General features: G+C 45.3%; 1 protein-coding gene and 1 long non-coding RNA gene across 5 annotated transcripts in view; one reads left to right on the forward strand and one right to left on the reverse strand.

The window, feature by feature from the left end:
- LOC140398531 (uncharacterized) overlaps positions 1-14,441 on the forward strand; it is a 45,297-nt gene extending 30,856 nt beyond the window's left edge. The window contains exon 3 of the long non-coding RNA XR_011937504.1: positions 13,961-14,441. This is a non-coding gene — a long non-coding RNA (uncharacterized lncRNA). The remainder of the gene's footprint in view (positions 1-13,960) is intronic.
- The window catches only part of LOC140398530 (V-type proton ATPase 116 kDa subunit a 1), a 93,026-nt gene that overhangs the window by 12,796 nt on the left and 54,480 nt on the right, over positions 1-25,750 (reverse strand). For 2 of the 4 annotated variants that reach the window (XM_072487306.1, XM_072487303.1), the window contains exons 18-21: positions 22,111-22,218; positions 17,455-17,472; positions 16,527-16,644; positions 14,448-14,619 (exon numbers count right to left, since the gene is read on the reverse strand). In XM_072487306.1, coding sequence (XP_072343407.1) covers positions 14,448-14,619; positions 16,527-16,644; positions 17,455-17,472; positions 22,111-22,218 — 416 coding nt within the window. The remainder of the gene's footprint in view (positions 1-14,447; positions 14,620-16,526; positions 16,645-17,454; positions 17,473-22,110; positions 22,219-25,750) is intronic. The other 2 variants (XM_072487307.1, XM_072487304.1) reach the window with 1 other exon arrangement.

Below are 25,750 nucleotides of genomic sequence, written 5' to 3' on the forward strand. Positions count from 1 at the left end.
AGGTTGTTTCCACTGGCGGGTGAAAGCAGAACTAGGGGGCATAGCCTCAAAATAAGGGGAAGTACATTTAGGACTGAGTTTAGGAGGAACTTCTTCACCCAAAGGGTTGTGAATCTATGGAATTCCTTGCCCAGTGAAGCAGTTGAGGCTCCTTCATAGAATGTTTTTAAGATAAAGATAGATAGTTTTTTGAAGAATAAAGGGATTAAGGGTTATGGTGTTTGGGCCGGAAAGTGGAGCCGAGTCCAAAAAAGATCAGCCATAATCTCACTGAATGGCGGAGCAGGCTCGAGGGGCCTGAGGCCTACTCCTGCTCCTAGTTCTTATGAGAGAAATTGATGCCTGTGATAACGTTGGGGGGAGTTCTCCCAGCTCCTTGGACTCGTTAACAGCCTTAACCAGGAGCAGCCCCAGTAACCCAGAGAACTTCTTATAAAATTCCACTGGGAATCCATCAGGACTCGGGGCTTTATCCGATTGCATTGCCCCCAGTGCATCGATCACCTCCCCAAGGCCAATTGGCCCCCCACCCGGGCCTCCATCAGCTCGTCATTTACCTACGGGAACTCTAGCCTCCCCAGGAATTGATTCATGCCCTCCTCCCCAACCGGGGGTTCTGACTCGTATAGCTGGCTGTAAAATTCCTGGAAAACCTCATTCACCGCCCCCGGGTCCGTCACCGTCTTCCCCCTCATATCCTTTATTTTCCCTTTCTCTCGCCGCCTCCTGTTTCCTCAGCTGATGTGCCAGCATCCTGCTAGCTTTCTCCCCATGTTCACATATTGCCCCTTTTACCCTCCTCAGCTGACCCTCCGCCTTACCTGTGGAAAGGAGCCCAAACTCCATTTGAAATCTCTGACGCTCCTTCAGGAGCTCCTCATTTGGAGACTCCGAATATCTCCTGTCCACCTTTAAGATTTCTCCTATCAACCTGTCCACCTTCAACCGCTCAGTTTTACCCCGGTGGACTCAAATCGAACTACATTCCCCTCTAATAGCTGCTTTCAGTGCCTCCCAGACCACCCCAGCCGCAGTCTTTCCCATGTCATTGATCTTTATGTACCCTTGAATGGCCTCTCTCACAGATCTCCTCATCCACTAACAGCCCTGTATCTAGTCTCCACTGTGGGTGCTGGGACATTCCCGTGTCTGCCCATAGGTCTATCCAGTGTGATGCAAGATCTGAGACCACAATTGCGGAGTACTCAGTGTCCTCAAGCCCTGCTAACAGTATTTTATCTAACACAAAGAAATCTATCCTGGAGTACGCCTTAAGTACATGGGAGTAGAATGAATATTCCCTGCTCCTTGGTCTCTCAAATCTCCACGGATCTACCTCTCCCATGCGCTCCATGAACTCCCACAGTTCCTTTGCCATTGCGGATAGTTTCCCCGACCTAGCACTCGTCCGGTCCAGCCTCGGGTCCAGGACCGTATTAAAGTCACCCCCCCATGATCAGCCGCTGCGAGTCAAGGAAGGTCTGGGATCTTCCCCAGCACCTTCCTGATAAACGCGACATTATCCCAGTTTAGGGCATATATATTCACCAGCACCACTGCCATTCCCTCTAGCTTCCCACTAACCATAATAAATCTGCCTCCCGGGTCTGCTTCTATCCTCCCCACCTCGAATGTCACCCTTTTGTTAATCAGGATAGCCACCCCCCCTTGTTTTAAAGTCCAGTCCTGAATGAAACACTTGCCCGACCCATCCCTTCTTTAATCTAATTTGGTCTCCCAGCTTCAAATGTGTCTCCTGTAACATGGCCACATCCGCTTTGAAATGTCTCAGGTGGCGAACACACGAGCTCTCTTAACTGGACCGTTTAGTCCACGAACATTCCATGTAACCAGTCTGGTTTGGGGGAGGGTGGGGGGCTCTTGCCCCCCTCCCCTGTAGGTCAACCATGACCTTTCCTAGGCCAGCTCCTAGCCCGTGTTCCACACCTCACTTGATCCACCCCTCGGCGGCGACCGCCATCTGATCTCCATCTCCAGTCTCCTAACTGTCCCTTACACGTCAGTAGTAACCCCCCTCCCGTCCCCCCCGCCCCCACTTAGTCTTTCCTCTACCCCTACTTTGCTCCCATGAACTAGCTGTCCAGCTAGCTCAGCATCTCTCACCCTCTCGTCAAAAAACCTGCCGTCTGCCAGATTCTATCACACCTAAAAATAACACAAGCACTCAGCACAGTAACAACAATCCCAAAAAGCAAACAAACCATCCCCCACCGTGCAGGCAACGAGGCCAACCCCTCCCCCTTTAACGGATTCTTATCAGTCCCATCACCTTCAAACAGAATCAAACACAAAAGAAGCTTCAAGCAGCTTAAGCAAAATTATGCATGCAAGAATCAACCATCTTTCTTACAGAAAAGAAAACACCCCGTCGCAATTTAAAAGTTCTTTCCTCTGCAATCCAATACATAAAGCAATAAATCAAGATCAAATTACACGAGAAAAAAAAACCTTTTCTTCCCGAACATCGCAACTTAACTCACAGAATTAAGAGGCTGAAATTTTAAACAAGACAAAACAAAACAGAACTATTTTTCTCTCCTCCCACCCCCCCCCCCCCCAACTTTATCCCTTCCCCCAAACTCAATCCACCACAGTTACAATTTAAAAGTCCTTGAGCCAGATTATAGTCTTTCATAAAAGTAGCCACCCCATCTGGAGAGTTGAAGTACAGCTCCCAAAGAAGCGCCGGATTTAGCAGTCCAAATTTAATGCTATTCTCCCCCCCCCCCCACGCCGGGGGAGGGGGGAGAAGAGAGAGAATCACCGGGCGCCGCGCGAATCACGCCACACAGCCCCGACCCCCGCACGCGATTCTCCCACCCACCGGAAACCAGCGGCGCGCAATTCGCAACGGGCCACTCGGAGAACAGGCGAGCAGCGATTCTCCAGCCCGGGTGGGCAGAGCGGCCGCTACGACATGACAGGTTCCCGCTGGCACCGTCCACCCCTGGTTGCTGCCGGCGGGAACTCTGTGGGAACGCTGGGGGGGGGGGGGCCTGTGGGGGAGGGAGGGGGCTGCTTCACCGGGGTGGCCTCCGATGGGGTCTGGCACGCGATTGGGGCCCACCAATCGGCGGACCGTTCCCCCCCCCCCACGCCTACCTCCTTCTGCGCGCGGCCCCAGAACACCGGTGCCATGTTGGTGAGGGGCTGGCGTGCGTAAGACGTTCCCCACGCATGCACAGGATGGCGCGGCCCAACTGCGCATGCGCAGGATTGGGCTAACCCAACTGCGCATGCGCGGGTTGGCGCGGCGCCCATTTGGCACCGCGTAAGGATGCTGGAGCGGGGTGAACCGCTCCAGCGCCGTGCTGGCTCCATGTGGGGGCCAGAATAGGTCGTGTCCGGGCCCTGTTCGCGCCGTCGTGAAACGCCGCGAACAATTGGCCTCCATATCGGAGAATGGCCCCCAATGACTTTCGCAAACAGGGCCGCGTAACTTTGTTGAAACTTGCTCTCCTCTTTGCGAGTTCTGGTCCCCAGTCTTGGTACACCCGGATCTCTGATTCTTCCCACGTGTACCATTTCGTCTGCCTGGCCCACTTCATGATACACTCGTTGTCGAGGAATCGATGTAGCCTCACCACCATGGCTCTCGGGGGCTCACGACCCTGGGGCTTACGTATGCGCCCGGTCCACCTCCAGGTGCTTGTCAAACATATCGGCCCCGACCACCTCATGCAACATCTTCCCCACATACGCTTCCGCATCTGATCCCTCCTTTCCTTCTGGCAGCCGGACGATTCGGATATTTTGCCTGTGAGACCGGTTCTCCAAATCTTGCTGTCCTGTAGTATGCTAATTTCCAAAGCCTTTGCAGTGGACTCCTCCTCTCGTTCAGTCGCCAGCTCCTGCAACGTTTGGATCTCCTGTCCCTGGGTTGTCATTTTCTCCTCCACCCGGTCAACCACCTCCTTAATCGAGACTATCGCCTGGGTTATGTCTTCTGCTCACTCCTTGTGATGCCGGGCGAACTTCTCATCCAGGTACTAGGCCCATTGCTCCATCGACCAGTGAGTTGGCGTGGACACGCTTTGTCTCGTTACCATTGAGCTTGATGACCTCTGAGCCTTGCTTTCACTCATCTTTTGATTTCTTCTTTTTCGACTCTTATTTGGACACGATTCCATAAATTGAGGGTCACCTCCTTTTCCTCTCCCTTCGATCAATTTATGTTGAGAAATTTCCTAAAAAATCCGGCTTAAATACCATTAAAAAAAACACTAAGGGTGAGAACTGCTGAATGTGCGACATTTTATTCCATGGCCCCCACTGGAAGTCGAAATTTCCTCTTCACAAACAGCCCTCAAATTGATCAGCATTAAAAAGTTTATAAAGACGGATTTGTAAGTTTAGAAGCATTTATTTTAAAATTGCTTATCAGTGGTCACATGGAAAGAAACAATAGAGTTTGTCAAATTAAGGACCACTTTAACATGAAGAAAAGTGATTGTGTGTTTATGTACTACTGCAATCAGTAGACATACACACACCCACACACGGTGACAACTTTGCTGCTAAATGACAAAATTCAGTCGAGACCAAATACCTGCCCATAAGAAACAGGAGTGAACTTTCACAATGATCATGCACAGAGTACTTGCCAAGAGAACAGTGTGGGGCAGCACGGTGGCACAGTGGTTAGCATTGCTGCCAGCGGCGCTGAGGACCCGGGTTCGAATCCCGGCCCTGGGTCACTGTCCGTGTGGGGTTTGTACATTCTCCAAGTGTCTGCGTGGGTTTCACCCCCACAACCCAAAAGATGTGCAGGATAGGTGGATTGGCCATGCTAAATTGCCCCTTAATTGGAAAAAATAATTGGGTACTCTAAATTTATTTTTAAAAAGAGGACAGTGCGGTTGTTTTAGAACGTTAGAACAATAACTGTAATTTTATCCTCCAGATTAGTTCACCAAACTATTTTGGTTACAAGAAAATTGTCTCGATCAAATGAGTGCGGCTCCTGCAATAATTCAACACCATTTAGTCTATTTGCTAAGATCTAATTTCTCCATTTCTGATTTACGATTAATTTATTTGCAAACATCCGAGTACTTTGAAATCAGGTGTCCAAAATGTCATGCTTTGAATTTTCACAAAAACAAAATGGTACAATGTTACACCCAAGAAAGGCTCATCGGTGTTGGAACTTTGTGCTGTTTCAACAAAAATAAAATCTGTTTACAGATATCAAATTTCTTCTTTTATAGAAGCTGTATTGCTCTAGATGGAGATGAAGTATGCCAATGCTCTTTGGATTACTGGAAGCTTTGTAGACAGCCAGCTGTTCCAATAACATCCCCCACACACTCCTATCAGCAGAATATGATAAAATTAGTTTGACAGCCAAAGCACGTGCGTGGGTGCAGAGCACAATAAAGACCATGAGGCAGGTCTGTTTCCAAGATACAGGGTCAATTCCTTCCAACTGCCCGCACCCACAAGTTCACACCCATACTTTTATTCAAAAGGATTGCTTTGACCCAAATGTATTCTTTAATGAGGCACGGTAGCACAGTGGTTAGTACTGTTGCTTCACAGCGCCAGGGACCTGGGTTTGATTCCCGGCTTGGGTCACTGTCTGTGCGGAGTCTGCACATTCGGGGTCTGCACGTTAATTCAGTTTCTCTCTCCACGGAAGATGCCAAACCTGCTGAGTTTTTCCAACATTTTCTGTTTTTATTTCAGATTTTCAGCATCCACGGTATTTTGTTTTTACATTATTACATCTATAAGGATCCTTCAAAGTGCTTTACAGCCAATGAACGTTTTCAAAATGGAGCTGTTATGTAGGTAAACATATCAGTCAATTTGCATAGAACTAGAAATGAATGAATGGATGGATCCAGCCAATTTGTTTTTGGTAGTGATCAAGAATGTTAGCCAGAACACCGACTTGTTCGTAAACAGTACCTCCCACGCTGCACGTCAACTTGACAGGTCATATTGTTGGCACATCTAACAACATTTGGCATTGCATGGAAACACAATTCTAGATTCTGTGCTCAAGTCCTGGAGTCACCAGAAACCCTTGATTGACAGAATAAAGGGGAAATATGAGCCTATTAAAAGGCAGCCAACATCAATATGGATGTAAATAATGTTTAGGCTTCAGTGAATACTCTGTACGTTTTCACAGTGGAGCAAGAAAACAAAACACCAGTAATAGAAGAGAATCCAAGATAAGTCAAGGGGAGAAACTTAGTGGATTTAATTGAAGGAAAAAAATTGGCTACAGGAAACAACTTACGATTGAAACCTTCCTGGTCATGGTTTCTATCCCAGTGTATCAAAATAAACAGGTACAGTAGAATCATTTTTACTGAACTTTTATAAACATATAAATCTAAATCCTGAAAGGTATTTTAGGACGATTCACCAGAGTACAGTGCAAAAGACCACCTATTAACAGCTCATTATAAAAGACAAAAATTTAAACAGAAAATGAAAGTCTGCCGTCCTGTCACCTATGAAATCATGTTGCAGAAAAACAAATAGGAAACATTGGATTCAGTTAAATTTCACATGCAAGTGCAATATTAATTTGATCAGGCCTCAGTTGTATCAGTCAACAACAGTAATGGGCAAACTAAGCTAGTGAGTGGGCCGCATGAGTGGCCCACTTTCATTTCAGGGGGCCGCAAGATTAAAATCGGACTTGTTCACTAGCCATGAATAAGATTAAATACATTTAATGCACGCTGGATATTTCACAATAAGTTACAAAAATTGCATAATCATTTTTATATTAATAGAACTACCAACTTCAAATGGTAAAAAAAAACACATTTTTACGCTTTGGACGCAGCAGGAGCACACAGCTCTTCCAGTCAATGTGTGAGCAATCAGCACGCACCTAGTTGCCCCCAGGCCGCAGGTTGCCGACCACAGGCCTACAAGATTAGTGTTGAATGCAGAAGTCAAAAGAGAATTGGAGTATCAAAAGGAATTCCACGTAGTCTGCAACAAAATGCTGAATCAAATAGCTTGTTGCAGCCAAAGGTTTCTGCACAGCACAGAATTAAGCGAGTCAATGAGATAGTATATCAGCAGACTGTAAAGAAATCCTCAAGTAGATGGCCGTGTTAATATACCTGACAGCTCAGGACAGATGTATTCACTGATTTAAATAAAATGTGTACAAGATACCAGGCAGCACCCAGATCATGTCACTTAGCGTTATAGAAGAATGGCGTTCGAATTCTTAAAACGGTTCAGGTAACACGCCACCAAAACATTGTAATGTTTCTATTCCTTGCTCAGAATGGATACTGCTGATAGTTGGTACGAGAGAGAACATTCTCATAGATCCTGAGCTGCTTCAAGTAAATTGGTTCTGAGGAGCTGAGCAGACAAGACACAATCCAAGCATATGGGAACAGCCAAGCTGACTTCAGGTTGTTTATTAGTGGTATAACCTATTGCCGTGCAGTATTACTCCAATTTAATAATACTGATACAAAGCAACAGGGCAGTTGAGATGTTGAAATACTATCAACAGGAGATTGTCACGGGTCCTGAAAATATGTACTTTAGATATCTTCCAGCAAGATCCATTATGATCGACTACATTTAAAACATATGAATTTAGCTTCTAATATCAGGTCTGTTCCTAGAGTTTACAGTGCAGAAAACGGCCATTTGGCTCATTGAGTCAACAACGGCCCATGAAAGAGCAACCTACCCAAGCCATCATCACCTCCACCCTATAACCCAGAAATCCCACCTAACTTTTTGGACACGACGGGCATTTCTTTAGCGTGACCAATCCACCTAACCTGCACATCTTTGGACTGTGGGAGGAAACCCACGCAGACACGCAGAGAGCATGCAGACGCCACTAGACAGTGACCAAAGCCGGAATCGAACCCCGGTCCCTGTGGATTAATTTTTGCGATATGCTATTCGACGCTGCTGAAAGGTACCAGTTTTCACTGACTAGTTGGCTTTAGAGGGTAGAGTGCTCAGCAGCCAGAACATGACATCACATTGCATTAAAGTAGCACTAATTACAGCTTCTTTTACATTTGTTACTTTGAATGGAATTGTTTAATTTACACCAGGTTTTAAAATGCATTTGCACTGGTTATTTAAATAAGTAAAGTCACCATAGTCCCAGATGACCATAGGTTGCTTTCTCCTTTGAGGGGGAGAGCTGACTGGTGGTGTTTTTACCTGGGGGTCACCATAACTCAGGCGAGGGGCAAGGTCGAGAAGGCGGGGGGGGGGGGGGGGGGGGGGGGGGGGGGCCTTCATTAAAAACCTCAAGTTGGTATGGGAATTAAACCGCGCTGCTGGCCTCGCTCAGCATCACAAACCAGCTTTCTAGCCAACTGAGCTAAACCGGCTTATTATTTAAATAACCGGCTCTTAAAACTGGAAAAAAAGGCTAACAAAACACTTTTGCTGGAAATGTGTCACGTTAAGTTACAGAAGCAATCAGAATGGCCTGGATTTTGCAGTAGCAATGGTGATGAAACCATGTCCACGTCAGCTGTGATTACTCCTCAGAGGTTGGTGTCAGTTTCAGGAGTCTGCACAAGTGCAGTTAAACATGGAAATCCAGACGTTGCTGTCAACGAGTGATTTCACACCTCCTCAGTGTGCTGTCAAGTTTCCCCCTACTCTGCAATCAAGTAGAAATCACTGAACAGAAGAGAATTACACATGGATAGTCGTGCTGTGAAAATTATTGAGAAACTGCACCTATGAACGAGGAGCAACTGGGTTTCTAACAGCATAAAAGTTCCTAATTACTGAACAGCCTCAGTAGCTCCAAAGTTAATTTCCCTATTGCAGAACGCTAAATTCCTTCATTGAGTTATGAATTCTGAAAATGATAATTCTTTTTATTGCTTCCTTTGGTCAGCAACATCAACTGCCATTGCTTCATTAGTGACTGCGAATTCTGGACCAGTGTTCCTAGTTTATGTGCAAACCCATTTTCTTTATTTTTCCAGTGCATGTTCCGATTTGGTCCAATCTCAAAGACTTCTCTGCAATTGGATAACCACCACTGCACAGACTGATCTTCTGCAGCGCATTATTCAGAGAGTAGTACAAAGAGAATATTCACACATTGCACTGAAAATTAACTGCACAATGCTGCGCTGCCAATTTACCAGTTTTAGCTCCCCTTGTTAATAGTTTCCAGTCATGATTTTTCTTCCTTATCCAAATTTCCGTCTCCAAACCCAACCTTGCGTTATGGAAGGAAGAGTGGAAAGCATCCCCAATGGCTCATCAGGGAACACAAGTGTCGGTTTAGCTCATTTTAAGCCATATCTCAATTTGGAATGTTGCTACCAGTATTTTACAGACAATCATTGCCTTTACATAAAATTACACAGATGGCTCAGTTGGTAGCAGTCATGGCTGAGTCATCAGGCTCCAGGATCCCCACTCCAGGATATGGGCATAAAGATTGACACTCTTAGTGCAGTACTCGTCAGAGGAGACCTCTTTCAGAAGAGACGTTAGAACATACAATACAGAAGGAGGCCATTTGGCCCATCGAGTCTGCACCGACCCACTTAAGCCCTCACTTCCACCCTATTCCCGTAACCCAATAACCCCACCTCACCTTTTTGGTCACTAAGGGCAATTTATCATGGCCAATCCACCTAACCTGCACATCTTTGGACTGTGGGAGGAAACGAGAGCACCCGGAGGAAACCCACGTAGACAAGGGGACAACGTGCAGACTCCGCACAGACAGTGAACCCGCGGGGAATCGAACCTGGGACCCTGGCGCTGTGAACCCACAGTGCTATCCACTTGTGCTACCGTGCTGCCCAAGGCTCTGTCTGCCTTCTCAGGTAGACGTAAAAGAGCCATGGCACTATTTTGAAGGGGAACAGGGGTGTTAACCCCGATGCCCTGACTAATAATATTTCAGTTGACAATACAAAACCATCCATGCACCACGCAACCCTCCTCCCATCCTTCCTTAGCTAGCTATCAGCATAACCCTATTTCCTCCTCCTTCATCGGTTTATCAAACTTCCCTTAAACACATCTAGACTATTCCCCTGAACTACTCCCTGTGGTAGCAAGTTCCACATTCTCACACTCTCTCTGGGTAAAGATATTTCTTCTGAACTTCCTATTTGATTTCTTGGCAACCATTTTATTGTGGCACAATTCAATTTAGCTCTCTCAAAACCTTTCTATTTAGGTCACTCCAACAGCCTTCCCCATGGAAGGGAAGAGGCTGAAACCTTTTTATCTTTGACTTAAATGTCACACATCTCAGGAAATGTTTCAATATTCTAATATTAAGGTTCAATACAATTATTGAGTGAAATTCAAGATCGTAAAGTACACTCGCTAGCTGCACCTAAAGCTGTTAAGCACAATGCACTCTCTCATACATTATAGAAGTTTGAGGAAGGAAAATTCTGCAAACACAAGTCAGTTGCCTTTCCACAGTCAAGTAGATAAATTCAGAGATCCAACATTATGCTTTACTTAAACATCTTTTTTGACATTTTACTAGGTTAAAGGTGCGATATGGATGCAAGTGGTTGCTCAGATCCCAGAAGCAACTGGAGTAAATAAAAAACTAATTTCATCTTGAAAACACCCCAAATTCCGCAATTGTACGATTCATTATTTGTAAGGGAGATTGGTCAATAAGCAAGTATAATTGGCAAGTTTAGAAATTAAGCCTGCAAATAAAAAGCTGTTTTGAAGGTTTCCTATTTGACTGTAAGAGACTATGTTAACTGCTAACTTATGGTGAAGTAGAAGAACTGGCCAAGACAAAGCATAATCAACTCCAGGCTGAAGGAATCAGTTAAATTGACGGGAGTTTATTTTGTGGGACTTTACATTGTAGAAAATGTATTAACTTCACACAAACAGTAAGGAAGAAAGTATTCTTTGCAAAATTACTTTGGTTACATTGTTAAATGTTAAACCAGGGATTACAAAGAAGAGTGATTGAAATGTGATTATTTGCATGTGGATATTTACAATTAAAAACATGAAACGGTCCAAGATAAATGAGAGTGAAATTAGCTTTGTGCCGATTTGTCACCAGTAATAGTAAGTTCATTATTGCTGAAAACACAGGTAGTCATGAGATGGTTTACTTTCATAAATTAAAAGGCAGGAGGGTCTGGCAGCATCTGTGGAGAGAAACAGAGTTAACATCTCAAATCCGGATGACTCTTCTTCAGAGAAAAGTCATATGGGCTTGAAACATCATAAGACCATAAGACAGGAGTAGAATTAGGCCACTCGGCCCATCGAGTCTGCTCCACTATTCAATCATGGCTGATATTTTTCTCATCCCCATTCTCCTGCCTTCTCCCCATAACCCTGTTTCTCTCTCCACAGATGTTGCCAGCATTGTCTGGTTTGATTTTAGATTTCCAGCATCTGCAGTACTTTGCTTTTATTTTAGGCTTTACTTTCATATTTGGACTAACATATAGCCAGACTTCTAACCATGATAGTTGCCAAGGAAGCACAAGTAAAAAATAAGAAAGGATTGCTAAAGTTGCAAGTCAAATGGTTAGTGGGCACAGTAACAGTGGCTAGCACTGCCTCCTCACAGCGCCAGGCCAGAATTCGATTCTAGCCTTGGGTGACAGTGTGGCGTTTGCAATTTCTCCCAGTGTCTGTGTGGGTTTCCTCCAGGTGCTCCGGTTTCCTCCCACAGTCCAACGGTGTGCAGGTTAGGTGGGGTTATGGGGATAGGGCGGGGGAGTGGGCCAAGATAGGGTACTCTTTCAGAGGGTTGGTGCAGACTCAATGGACCAAATGTCCTCTGACAGCACTGTAGCAATTCAGGGCGGGATTCTCTCAGTGGCCGGCGAATCGCGCCACGCCGCCCCGACTCGATTCTCCGCAGAGCGGAGAATCAGCGCCGGCATGGTTGGCGCGGCGCCAGTCGGGGGCCGCTCTACAGGGCCCGCTCGCCGATTCTTCGCCTGGGATGGGCCGAGCGGCTGTCTTAAAAACCCGAGTCCCGCTGGCAACGTGCACACCTGCTCTCAGCCTGCGGGACCTCGGAGTCGATGTGCCTGGCGGCGGCCTGGTGGGGGTCCGACCCGGTGGAGGGCCTCCGATGTGGCCTGACCCGCAATCAGGGCCCACCGATTGGCGGGCTGGCCTTTCTTCCGCGCCGGCCTCTGTAGCCCTGCGCCATGTTGCGTCGGGGCCAGCGCGGAGAAGGGAGCCGTTGCGTCGGGGCCAGCGCGGAGAAGGGAGCCACTGCGCATGCGCGCGTTGGTGCCGGTGCCACTGTGCCTGCGCAGACCCTGCGGCGCTCAGTTCAAGCCAGGATCAACAGCTGGAGCGGCGTGGGTCACTCCAGTGCCATGCTGGCCCCCTGTAGGGGGCTGATCCTGAGGCCGTGTTGACGCCGCCGAGAAACGCGACGGCATTTCCGACGGAGTCAACACTTGGCCTCAGGATCACAGAATCCTGCCCTCAATGCTTCTTTTCCAAAAATATATTTTAATCCAAACACAATTAATAACATACAAACAACCAAATATAAACACACTTCAAAGTGTCAATTTTCCCCTTTTTCTCCCTTAAACTACCCCAACACCCCTTTCCGCCAAACTACTCCACCCCGCCCGCTAGCAACAAATAGATCCTTAAAGAGAGAAAGAGCCTCCATCGTACATAGAACCCCAAGAATGAATTTCATCTTCTCTAGTTTTAAAAATTCATGCAAATCGGCCAGCCCGTGGAGCACTGCCGGACTCTGAACTCATTAAGATTCACCGCCAGGTAATCAGTGAGGTGGAGGCCACGATATCACCAACCCCCCCCCACCCACTCCAGCAACTCAAACACCAAATATCACCACCAAATGGCACGGCGACATCCTCACCCCCACCATCTCCGAGAGAAACTAAAAAAAAACGCAGCTGGAAACCGCCAAACTTAAAGTGCACAGCCAAACATACAAGCGTGCTTCGCCAGCCCCCTCCCACATATCTCCACCTCCGGTAAAAACCCAGTCATACGGGTCACGAGTCACCACCTTAAACTCTATAAGGCTCATCCTAGCACAGGATGAAGTTGAATTTATCCGGCACATAATTTAACTCCAGCCCCCCCCCCCCCCCCCCCGAAAACTCAATTCCCAATTCTTCCCCTCATCTCTGCCCTGGTGCCTGCTCCACCTCCACAAACCATCTGTAAATACCACCACCAGAAGTTGTTTCTATGTAACCAGAAATACACAAGCCTCCAACTTCAAATCCTGGCTTACACTGAACCATCTGATTTTTACCTGAATTGCAATAGGGCAGCTAGAATTGGCTTCAGTGCAGCGAAGCAAAAGGTGGTGACAATGGAAAAAAAAGTCAAGGGTTTCCACTTGTGAGCTCCCTGCCAGACAATGCTCATAACCTGAACTTTCTCACTTGCTCTATACTTAGTCTAACGCTCATTAAAAGTTGCATTTTCACTTTAAAATCAATAATGGACTCTTGTTTCCCTCACTACAAAGATCATTCAATTATACAGCACGGAAGTCGCCTTCTGTGCCTTAATGACTCTGTGACTCATCTGTGGACATCAATTAATATGATACGGTTCAGCACTGATGCCCCATAACCCTCCACTGTTGATCAAAAGTCCATCCATCTCAGCCTTGAATATATCAATTAACCTCACCTCCGCTGCTCTCTGGGATAGAGAATTCCGAAGTTCAATGCCGCTCTATCCAAAACCTGTCATAATTTGAAAGACTTCTATTACAACACTCCCTCAGCCTTCGTTTCCAAAAGGCTTTGGGTAATACCTTTGAAGAGTCAAAACAGTTGTGAAAAGAAAAATCAGAATCTCTGGCCAAACTGGGACCTCAGCTCCAACCAAAGCCCAAACTTCATATGTCAATCTGCATTTTTGTGTCTTCCCATTTATTTCTCCTTGACTGATTTTCATCTGTTTCTCTTCTAATTGGCCACAGGTCCCCAAATTGCAGCGGATCACCAGTACATCTTACCAGTGAAACGGGAATGCCAGCATCAATCTGGCCAAGTTTGGGGCAACGGAGCCGAGCAGGATTCAGCCTTCAAAACACATATGGACTTTTCACCTGGGATAAGTCATCACATATCATTTATGTTGGGTGAACTGTGCCATCATAATGCACTGTATGAATGGAACTTGTTGTTGATAGCAATGTGATTTCCAGCTGTTTCCTTTTCTTCTTGCGCCTAGGGACAGTGGCCAAATGTAACATTTCCTACCCCCCCCCTTCACCCAAGATATAGTAATTCAACACAAAACTAAGGGTTGAACGGAGAACCTTCATGATGTGCATCTTTCAAGGTTACACCACGTATTGCATTTGGTCAATCGTTCAATAACACAGTTAAGTACTTTAAAAAGCTTAATTAAATGACAACTCCCATCATGTGGAGCAAACATTGGGAATTAAGCTCTTTTCTTACCAGTGCAAACGAAGAGCATGTAGAAACGCAGAAAGGCCCTCCATGATGAGAAGAATTGCGATTGTCAGCACAGCAAAGGCAGCAAATACAAAGAAGAGGAGAAAAGATCCACCAAAGTTGTTTACTGATAGTCCAAGGTGCATAACCATGGTCCACAACACTTCAGAGAGCTCTGAAACAGGGAAGTAACACTTAAATTTGAATCTAAAGTTGAATCAATAGACAAGCAGAAAAGTTCATATTGTTTAATTCATTATGGGATGTGGGCATTGCTGATTAGGCCAGCATTTGTTGGTCATCCCTAGCTGAGCTCGAGAAGGTGGTTTCTTGAATTGCTGCAGTCCTTGAGGTGCAGGTAACACCCACAGTGTTGTTAGGGAGTTTGTTCCAGGATTTTGACCCAGCGACAGTGAAGGAACAGCTATATATTTCCAAGTCAAGATGGTGCATGACTTGGAGGGGAGCCTCCATGTGGTGGTGTTTCCAGGTTCTGCTGCTCTTGTCCATCTAGATGGTAGTGGTCGTAGGTTTGGAAGGTGCTGCCTAAGGAACCTAGGTGAGTTCCTGCAGTGTATCTTATAGATGGTACACATGGTTGCACTGTTCGTTGCTGGTGAAGGGATTGAATGTTTACGGAAGGAGTAGCAAACATGCAGGTTGCTTTGCCCTGCATGGTGTCAAGCTTCCAGAGTGTTGCTGGGAGTTGCACTCAGCCAGGCAAGTGGAGAGTATTCCATTACATTCCTGACTTGCGCCTTCTAGATGGTGGACAAGGTCTGTGGAGTCAGGAGGCAAGTTACTTGCTGCAGGATTCCTAGCTTTTGACCTGCTCTGGTAGCCACAGTATTTATATGGCTTGTCCAGTTCAGGTTCTGGTCAACGGTAACCCCCAGGATGTTCTACTGTGGTTAAGACAGAATATGGTTGTCACGAGTGACTTCTTAAAAAAAAAGAATTCAAATGCCCATAACAATCGCAGGATTATTTACCTATTGGTACACTTGCCCTTCACATTCAGAAGACAAACAGATAAAATGCACTCCCCATCCAGCGTTTCAGGTCAGGACAATACTTTTATTTGCTTTGCATGAATTAGCACCTGCCTTAAGTTATTGCTGATTTTGTTCACAAATCTATTCACTGGCACAAATGTTCAGGCTGAACAAAATGTTCCTGCAAAGCATCAGCCTGAAGTTAGGTCCAGACAGGCAGCTGCAACTGTCTCGTATGGCATTCAACAAATGAAATCTACACAAAATGGCACTGTCAGTGTTCTACTCAGCTAAATGCCACTTTGGCCGGTGAGTGTTGGATTCTCTCTAGCCCTGGGAAATGCCCCTCGATTTGAACAGAAAGCGGAGCGACAACATTGCCCATGCTATCAGCAATCCAAATTGGTGGCATGGCAAAAGGTCATGATACCGCTTATAAGAACAACTTTGCAAATGGCAGTTATGCTTCTGTTGAAGCCAACTGTTGACCATTTATCCATCTGATTATCCGCCAACTTACTTTCTTTTAAAGAGACTTCAATGTTACTTTCTTCACGATCTTGGGAAGCAACGTTTATTTAATTGACAAAATTCAGCATGTCAAAATTGATTCAATTGTATGAAAACAGTTCAGCTGCTCCAAACCTTCCACCATTCGATAGAACATTGACCACATTTGATCCTTAATTTCCTGAGAGGAGAAATATCCAGCTGTTTCTTAAAATGTCAATTTAGTCATAGATAACTCTCTCACCTCCGTCAGAATATAATGGGTTCAAGGCTACGCCAGGATATGAGTGCATAACATGATTAACATTCCAGTGCTGTAGGAAAAAGTCTTGAACTGATGGATGTATCGTAAGCGACACGGGATGGGTTAAAGTAGATATTGAAAAATTTGGTAAACATTTCAACCATCACTAAGGACAAACTTGGAATTCTTTGGTTTGTTTTTTTGCACCCATGGCATAGGGCTATATACCAAGAACTTCAGACATAAATATAACTCTCCATCTCGTCTACTGGTAACACAAGATTAGTCATATAGAAAGCACTCCTAATAACGGTGCATCCATGTTGTACTTACGTGCATGAGCCAGACTCAGCGCCCACAATCGCAAGTAGGAGGCAGTATTAGAAACACATCCCAAGCAGTACTCAATAGTATGGATGGCTTGATGTACTGCAACATCGCCAAAGTTAAACTGTAAGCAATAGGTTGAAGAAGAAAGTGGCTTTAGTCTTTATAGGACATAAAACTGTATCCACATGTTGCTTTCCCAAATTTACGTGAAAAAAAATATTATTGGAACTTGGAAAGTATATAAAATATCCAACATTACATATTTGTAGTACATATTGAGCTGAGCATTGAGCCTGAAGTATGGGGCACATGAGTGATGAAGATGAAATGCTTTTTGACATTTTGCATTCAGGTCAGGTAAATTAAATTTACTTCGATAACACCCAGTCTGTTTCAATGTCAACCTCAGAAAAACACCACTACTGCACTTAAACAATTTTTTTACATCAGCAATTTTGGTCTCATCTGTATCAAATTGACGATTTACACAGGATTGTCTGCTGTGGACTCAGACTGCCTAAATTCAACTCGATCAAGATCGTTGTAATCACTAGAAGGTTTGGGTTGGATTCAAACATGCTCCTGGAGTGCCAGGAAGCATGATGGCCGACTTCACAACCCTCAAGACCTTGCCTTTGCATGAAAGGAGTGGGGTTGTGGCATTCCCGAAGAGACACAGGTGAAATAAAATAAAAACTTACAACCATAGCTTATCTTACATCTATTATGGAGCAATACTGGCAGCAAAGTATCTAAATCACCTTTACAACATGTTGAAATTAAGAATTCCCTTGAATGACATTCAATTTAGATGAAATGTCAAATAAATTTGTACAATTAAAAAGTTACTGAGCATATGCTATGCAAATGGCTTATTAAACAAACAAGAGCCTTGATAAGCACTCAAAACAGGCAATAAGCACAGCCTTACCAATTCTTCCACAGTGGGCTTGCAAAGAAAGTTACATATTTAGTAGTTAAATGCAATGAGAACATGAACGCATAGTTAGTAGATATTAAGATGCATGCAAGGATATGTAAAGAGCACATCTTTTTATTGAAAATCAGCAACAAAACAAAATTCTCTCAAACAGCACTCAGAAATTTGCTAAAAACCGTCTGTGTAGTTCCTGTAACAGTAGAGGCAAAAGTTCCTGGTCTTTTTCAAACAAGAAAGTTGGAGCTGAAATTAAAAGGGGAGTTTTATCTATTACAAACAAAATGTCAATTTTGAGACACTTTCTTTCAATCACTAAATTCCACGAGTGATATTAGAACTTGAACAGAAGTGGGATTTAAAACCACAAACCCAAAGGAACAAGAGTGTCTCTGCGGTTACATTTCGTCATAAAGCTTAAAGAACTCAGAATGAGGTTACAAATCTTATATTCTCAAAACCTACTTAAATAACCATACTAAAAACTGGAATAGAATTTAGAAACATGATTGTTATTCAAGAACAAGCTATACTGCTCACAACATATTTTAGCCATCACTTAAATAGTCTGGATCTTGATTTGAAACAGTTAAGGTTCACGTAACATGTCATAAACAAATGCCGCAACATCTTAGCCCTGAGCAACATTTCTGTTGAGATTTGCGAGGCTTTAAAGAAAAGAAAACTCAGCACAGTAAGATCAAGGACTGACATTACACTCCTCACAGAGCACAAGATACACGAGACCATTCAGCCCTTTTAGCCTGCTACTCCTTTCAATGTGTTCATGGCTGATCTTCTGGGGAATGAGCCTGGATAGGTGGTTGAGGTTTCATAGGGGAACATTTTGGGAATAGTGACCACAACTCCGCAAGTTTTAGGATACTTTTGGATAGGGAGGAGGGTAACCCTCAGGTTAACGTACTAAACTGGGGAAAGGCAAATTACGGCAACATTAGACATGAATTGAAGAATTTGGATTGGGTGCCGCTGTTGGAGGGTAAATCAACCTCGGACATGTGGGAGTCTTGCAAGCGACAGTTAATTAGGATTTAGGAAAGTCACGTTCCTGAGAGAACGATGGATAAATATGGTAAACTTAGGGAGTTTTGGATAACGAGGGATATTGTGAACCTCGTCAAAAAGAAAAAAAAGAGGCTTTTGTATGGTCTAGAAGGGAGTATAAAGAAAGTAGGAAGGTACTTGAGCAGGAAATTAGGAGGGCTAGGAGGGGTCATGAAAAGTCCTTGAAAAGTAGGATTAAGGTGAATCCCAAACTTTTTATTCATATGTAAAAAGTAAGAGGGTGGCCAGGGAAAGGATTGAACCACTTAAGGACAGTGGGGGGAATCTATGTGTTGAGCCAGAGGAAACGGGCGAGGTACTAAATGCGCACTTTGCATCAGTGTTCACCAAAGAAAAGGACTTTGTGGCAGATGATTCTTGGGTAGGGGGTGTGGTCAGTCTGGGTCATCGTGACATCAAAAAAGAGGAATATTTGGTGTCTTAAAAGACATTAAGGTAGCTAAGACTCCTGGGCCAGATGAGATTTACCCCAGAAGTCTTAGGGAAGAAAGGGAGGAATTTGCTGGGGCCTTGACTGACATCTTTATATCATCATTGGCTACAGGCGACATCCCAGAGGACTGGAGAATAGCTAATGTGGTACTGCTGTTTAAGAAAGGTAACAGAGATAATCCAGGAAACTATAGGCCGGTGAGCCCCACGTCGGTAGTAGGCAAATTATTGGAGAGAATTCTCAAGGACAGGATTTATACCCATTTGCAACCAAATGGACTCATTAGCGATGGACAGCATGGTTTTGTGAAAGGAGGGTCGTGCCTCACTAACTTGATCAAGTTTTTTGAGGAGGTGATAAAGATGATTGATGAGGGGAGGGTGGTGGATGGTGCTTACATGGACTTCAGTAAAGCCTTTGACAAGGTGCCTCATGGCAGACTGATACCAAGGTGAAGTCACACGGGATCAGAGGTGAGGTGGCAAGATGGATACAGAACTGGCTCGGTCACGGAAGGCAAAGGGTAGCACTAGAAGGGTGTTTTTCTGAATGGAAGGTTGTGACTAGTGGTGTTCCAGAGATCTGTGCTGGGGCCTCTGTTGTTTGTAGTATCCATAAACGATTTGCAGGAAAATATAGCTGGTCTGATTAGCAAGTTCGCAGATGACAGTGGGGCGGCAGAGTGTGGGGGATTGTCAGAGGATACAGCAGGACATTGATAGGTTGGACATTGGGCAGAGAAATGGCAAATGGAATTTAATCCAGACAAATGTGAGGTAATGCATTTTGGTAGGTCTAACAGAGAGGGGACATATCCAGTAAATGGCAAACTCTTAGGAATATAGAAAATCAGAGAGATCTGGGGATGCTGGTCCACAGATCATTGAAAGAAGCAACACAAGTTGACACTGTAATCAAGAAAGCATACGAAATGCTTGCCTTCATTGGACGGGGCATCGAGTATAAAAAATGGCAAGTCATGCTGCAGTTGTATAGAACTTTGGTACGGCCGCACATGGAATATTGCGCACAATTCTGGTCGCCACACTACCAGAAGGATGTGGAGGCTTTGGAGAGGGTTGCAGAGGTTTACCAGGATTTTGCCTGGTCTGGAGGGTGTCAGCTATGCGGAGAGGCTGAATAGACACGGACTGTTTTCATTAGAAGGATGGAAGTTGAGGGGTGACCTGGTAGAGGTCGTCAAGATTATGAGGGGCATGGATAGAGTGGATGGGCAGGAACTCTTTCCCATGTGGATGTGTCAGTCACTCAGGGGCATAGGTTTAAGGTCCATAGGGCAAAGTTCATAGGGCAAAGGAGATGTGCGAGGCAGTTTTTTTTTTTTACACAAGAGGGTGGCAAGTGCCTGGAACGCGTTGCCAGGGGAGGTTGCGGAAGCAGGTACATTAATGACATTCAAAAGGCATCTTGACAAACACATGGATAGGATGGGTATAGAGGGATACGGCTCTGGGAACTGCTGAGGGTTTTGGCAAAGGGTGGTATGACCGGTACAGGCTTGGAGGGCTGAAGGGCCGGTTCTTGTGCTGTATTGTTCTTTGTTATACCCCCCCCACCCCCCCACCCCGCCCCAAATGATGTTTTTAATATGTAGAAATCTATCGCTCTCAGTCTTAAACCTAATCAATAACTGACCTTCCCTCGCCCTCTGGGGCAGAAAATTTGAAAGATTCCCCCCCCCCCCCACCGAATGAAAAGGTTCCTCATCTCAATTCTAAATGGCCTACCCCTTATTCGGAGACCCTGTCCCCGGATCTAGATCCTCCCTGCCAAAGGAAACATTCTCCTGCACCTACGCTGTCGATCTCTGTATGAATTATGAAAGAAGAACGTGATCACCTCTCATTCTTTTGAGCCACAGAGCATAAATGCCCAGCCTATTTAATCTTTCCTCATAGAACAATCCCTCCATTCCAGGAATTAGGTGAACATTCATTTCACTCCCTCTATGACAAGTATATATTTCCTTAGGTAAGGAGACCAAAACTGCAAAACTACTCCAGGTGAAGTTTCACCAAGGCTCTACATAATTTCAGTGAAACATCTTTAGTCCTCTGCTCAAATTCTCTTGTAATAAAGGCCATCATACAATTTGCCTTCATACTTGCATGCTGCATTATATAATAAAGTTCCTTTGAACACTTCTCAGCCTCTCATCATTTAAGAAATGCTGTTCATGCTGTTCTTCTACCAAAGAAGATAAACTCTCATTTCTCCATATTGTATTCTATCTGGCAAGTTTTTGCTCACTCCCTTAGCCTCTCCAACTCTCCTTGAAGTGTCTGGTAATGGTAACCTTTATCAGTGTCACAAGTAGGTTTACATTAACACTGCAATGAAGTTACCGTGAAAATCCCCTAGTTGCCACACTCTGACACTTGTTCGGATACACCAAGGGAGAATTCAGAATGTCCAATTCACCCAACAAGCATGTCTTTCGCGATATGTGGGAGGACCCCGGAGCACCCGGAGGAAACCCACGGGTATTCTCCTTGCAACTCTCACTTCCACCTAATTTGTGTCATTTGCAAACTTTGAAATATTAAATTGAATCACCAGATCCAAATCATTGACATAGATTGTGAATAACTGGGACCCCCAAGCACTGATCCTTGCAGTACCCCACAAGTCAATACCTACCAACCCGAAAATGTCCCATTAGCTAGTTCTCAATCCATGCTAGTACATTACCCACAATCTCCTGTGTTCTCCCAATTGTTTACAAACCTCTCGTGGGACCTTATCAAACACTTTCTGAAAATCTAAATTTACCACATGCACTGATTCTCCCTGATCTATCCTGCTATTTACAGAGAAGCCCATGGAATATTAAACTCACTCAGCAGGCAAAACGGAGAACAAGATCACTTTAACAATGTAACAAAAAAACTCCAATAACAAATTGTATACAGCAACTCAAAAATTCACTTTTCTGCTAGTCTTCAACTTGTGTGGATAATTCACTATGTCTTTTCACTCTTCCTTCAAACTACAAGCTACAGGAATAACACAAGGCAAAAGATCAATACCCTCATAGCTGTTGCTCAATAAAGAAACCCAAATGCCCACGAACAAAGCGAGTTCGAGTTAAAGCATTGTGCCATACTTACTTCCTCCCCATCTTCTGAATGGGTATCAAGTTGATCATGTTGTATTATCTCAGCATCCTCCTCAGTTGGTCCATTCCCAACTCTTATTCCACCAAAGTTGTGTGTCCCCTATGAAATAACAAGACAAGAGTGTGAAATGTGCTAATGGTTAAAGATAGATTATGACTTTGGGGTTATATAATCCTTCTACTATGCACTATTTTTCATTTATTTAAAATAGCCAGTTCTCACAACCAATTTTCCTTCTAATAAATAACCACCATCTGCTTCCTTGTATTATATAATCACAACATGGTCAATCGTCCTCTATTTTGCTTTGCTGTTTCTTGCACAAGCATCATTTTGACCTTGTGGAAACGGACTCCCAACTGCAAGTTTCCATGATGATCTACCCATGCTTCTTCAAACCTTTGTTATATCTATTTTCCCCTGCCTTGCTCATAATACAGAGCTTGATGATGGTTAATATGAGGGATAGGATGTAGCCCTGGGCTTATGCCTTGGCTCTGAACAATTCTGACATTTCTTGCAATATCACACATGCCCCTCAAAACAGTCCAAAAATAATTCACAGCCACTTCTCTTCCAGGAATACCAACTCTGAAGAAGTACTGCTCTTCTCTCAGACAGGATTTCCATTAGGGTGTTTCGCCCTGTTCACCTTCATTGCTTTCCATTTCCCTCCTGGTGTTTGACAATGTGTTTACCAAAACTTTCACAGCCATATTTCCCCCCCTCAGGGGTCATCTGCATCTCCGACTTACCCCATCTATGTGGATTCCAACTCAAGTTCCACCCCTCATATTTTGAATCCACCCAGGATTACAGGTATCTTCACGTTTCTTGGACTGCTGTCCTCGTTGCATCCGGAGATCCACCTTCAGTGACCAGTGACACACTGCTTACCTCTGTTCTGTCATTAACACCTTCTGATTTCTTAATGTGCCCTACTTAGTCATTATCACCACCATTTAAATTCTCTTTGTCTTTTTGTCCACATCTTTGTCAATCTTCACCTATCGCTGGTCCTCTAGCCAGCCCCACTGCTCCACGCAGCTGCCACCACACACCCTCCCCCCAAACAACGACAGTCATCCAGACTGGAAAGTTAACTCCGTTCTCTCTCCACAGATGCTGTCAGACAGGAGACTGCCCAGCATTTTTTGTTTTTATCTGAAAGTATTTCCAGTTGCTTCAATGAATTCATCAACTCTCAAGCACCATCAAAAGAGAAAGGAACAAAGAAACAAATCGCTGAATTGTTATGACGCATAAGGAAGCCAATCAGCCACCATGTCTACACTGGTTCTCCAAACGAGCAATTCACTTAATGCCATCCTCCTGCCTTATCCCCATAACCCAAAACAAGCTGGATGAACTTAACGCCAGACTTACCTCTCAGAGGGAAGTAAGAGACTGCGGTGTGTTCAGTTTCACAGAGACATGGCTCACCCCTGCCTCACCAGACTGTGCCATACAACCTGAAGGCTTCTCAATTCACCGGGCAGACCGCATGGCATCATCAGGCAAAGCGAAGGGTGGAGGGGTTTGCCTCCTCATCAACTCCTCCTGGTGCTTGGATGTGGCGACTCTGGCGAGCTACTGCTCCCCAGACCTGGAATACCTGACCGTGAAGTGCCGCCCATGTTATCTTCCACGCGAGTTCACTTCAGCCATTATCACAGCGGTCTACATCCCACCCCAGGCAGTAGTGAGGAAGGCGCTGGACGAACTATACACAGTAATAAACAACTACGAAACAGAACACCCGGAGGCCTTGTTCATCGTGGCCGGAGACTTCAACAAGGCCAACCTCAGAGTGTACTGCCAAAATTCCACCAGCACATCTCCTGTCCCACCAGGGGCGACAACACTATTGACCACTGCTACTCAAAAATCAAGGGCGCCTACCGTTCCATCCCCCGACCGCAGACCATAAGACGGTGCTCCTTCTCCCGGCATACAAGCAGAAACTCAAGCGGGAGAATCCAGTTAAGAAGGTTGTGCAGTGCTGGTCCAAGGAGACAGAAGCGCTCTTACGTGACTGCTTAGAGACAGTGGACTGGTCCATATTTAAGAACTCAGCAACCAACTTAAATGAGTATGCCACCACTGTCACAGACTTCATCAGCAAATATGTGGACGATTGCGTGCCAAAGAAAGCAGTACGTGCGTTCCCCAACCGGAAACCATGGCTCAATCGAGAGATTGACTCCCTACTGAAGGACAGATCTGAGGCGTTCAAGGCAGACGACCCTGACCTATACAAGAAATCCAGGTACGACCTCCGCAAAGCCACCCGGAATGCCAAGAGTGAATATCAAACCAAGCTAGAGTCACAGACAGACTCTCGGCGGTTGTGGCAAGGACTAAACAACATAACGGGCTACAAAGCGAAGCCGAACAGTATCTCTGGCAGCAGCACACCCCTCCCCGATGAACTCAATGCATTTTATGCTCGGTTTGAGCAGGTAACCAACAATCCGCTGGCGAGTGCCCCAGCAGCCCATAATTCACCCATACCCACCATCACAGCTACCGAAGTCAGATTGGCCTTCCTGAAAGTGAACCCTTGGAAGGCGACGGGCCCAGAGGGATCCCTGGTCGTGCACTCAGAGCCTGCGCAGACCAGCTGGCAGAGGTATTCACGGACATCTTTAACCTGTCCCTACTCCACTCCGAGGTCCCCATCTGCTTCAAGAAGACCACCATCATACCGGTACCAAAGAAGAACCAGGCAACGTGCCTCAATGACTACCGACCAGTGGCCCTGACTTCAGTCGTAATGAAGTGCTTCGAGAGGTTGATCATGAAGCGCATCACCTCCATACTCCCAGAACGCCTTGATCCACTGCAATTCGCAAACCGCTGCAACCGGTCCACATCAGACACCATTTCCCTGGCCCTACACTCATCCCTAGAGCATCTCAAAAACAAGGACTCCTACATTAGACTCCTGATTATTGACTACAGCTCCGCCTTCAACACCATAATCCCAGCCAAGCTCATATCAAAGCTCCAAAACCTGGGACGTGGCTCCCCATTCTGCAACTAGATCCTCGATTTTCTGACCAACAGACCACAATCAGTAAGAATGAACAACAACACCTCCTCCACAATAGTCCTCAACACCGGCGTCCCGCAAGGCTGCGTACTTAGCCCCCTACTCTACTCCCTGTACACACACGACTGCGTGACAAAACTTGGTTCCAACTCCATCTACAAGTTTGCTGACGATACGACCATAGTGGGCCGGATCTCGAATAACGATGAGTCGGAATACAGGAGGGAGATAGAGAACCTAGTGGAGTGGTGGAGCGACAACAATCTCTCCCTCAATGCCAGAAAAACAAAAGAGCTGGTAATTGACTTCAGGAAGCAAAGTACTGTACACACCCCTGACAGCATCAACGGGGCCGAGGTGGAGATGGTTAGCAGTTTCAAATTCCTAGGGGTGCACATCTCCAAAAATCTGTTCTTGGTCCACCCACATCGACGCTATCACCAAGAAAACACAACAGCGCCTATACTTCCTCAGGAAACTAAGGAAATTTGGCATGTCCACATTGACTCTTACCAACTTTTACAGATGCACCATAGAAAGCATCCTATCAGGCTGCATCACAGCCTTGTATGGCAA

This window comes from Scyliorhinus torazame, chromosome 21 (genome assembly GCF_047496885.1).
Source record: "Scyliorhinus torazame isolate Kashiwa2021f chromosome 21, sScyTor2.1, whole genome shotgun sequence".
Classification (NCBI taxonomy): Eukaryota; Metazoa; Chordata; class Chondrichthyes; order Carcharhiniformes; family Scyliorhinidae; genus Scyliorhinus; species Scyliorhinus torazame.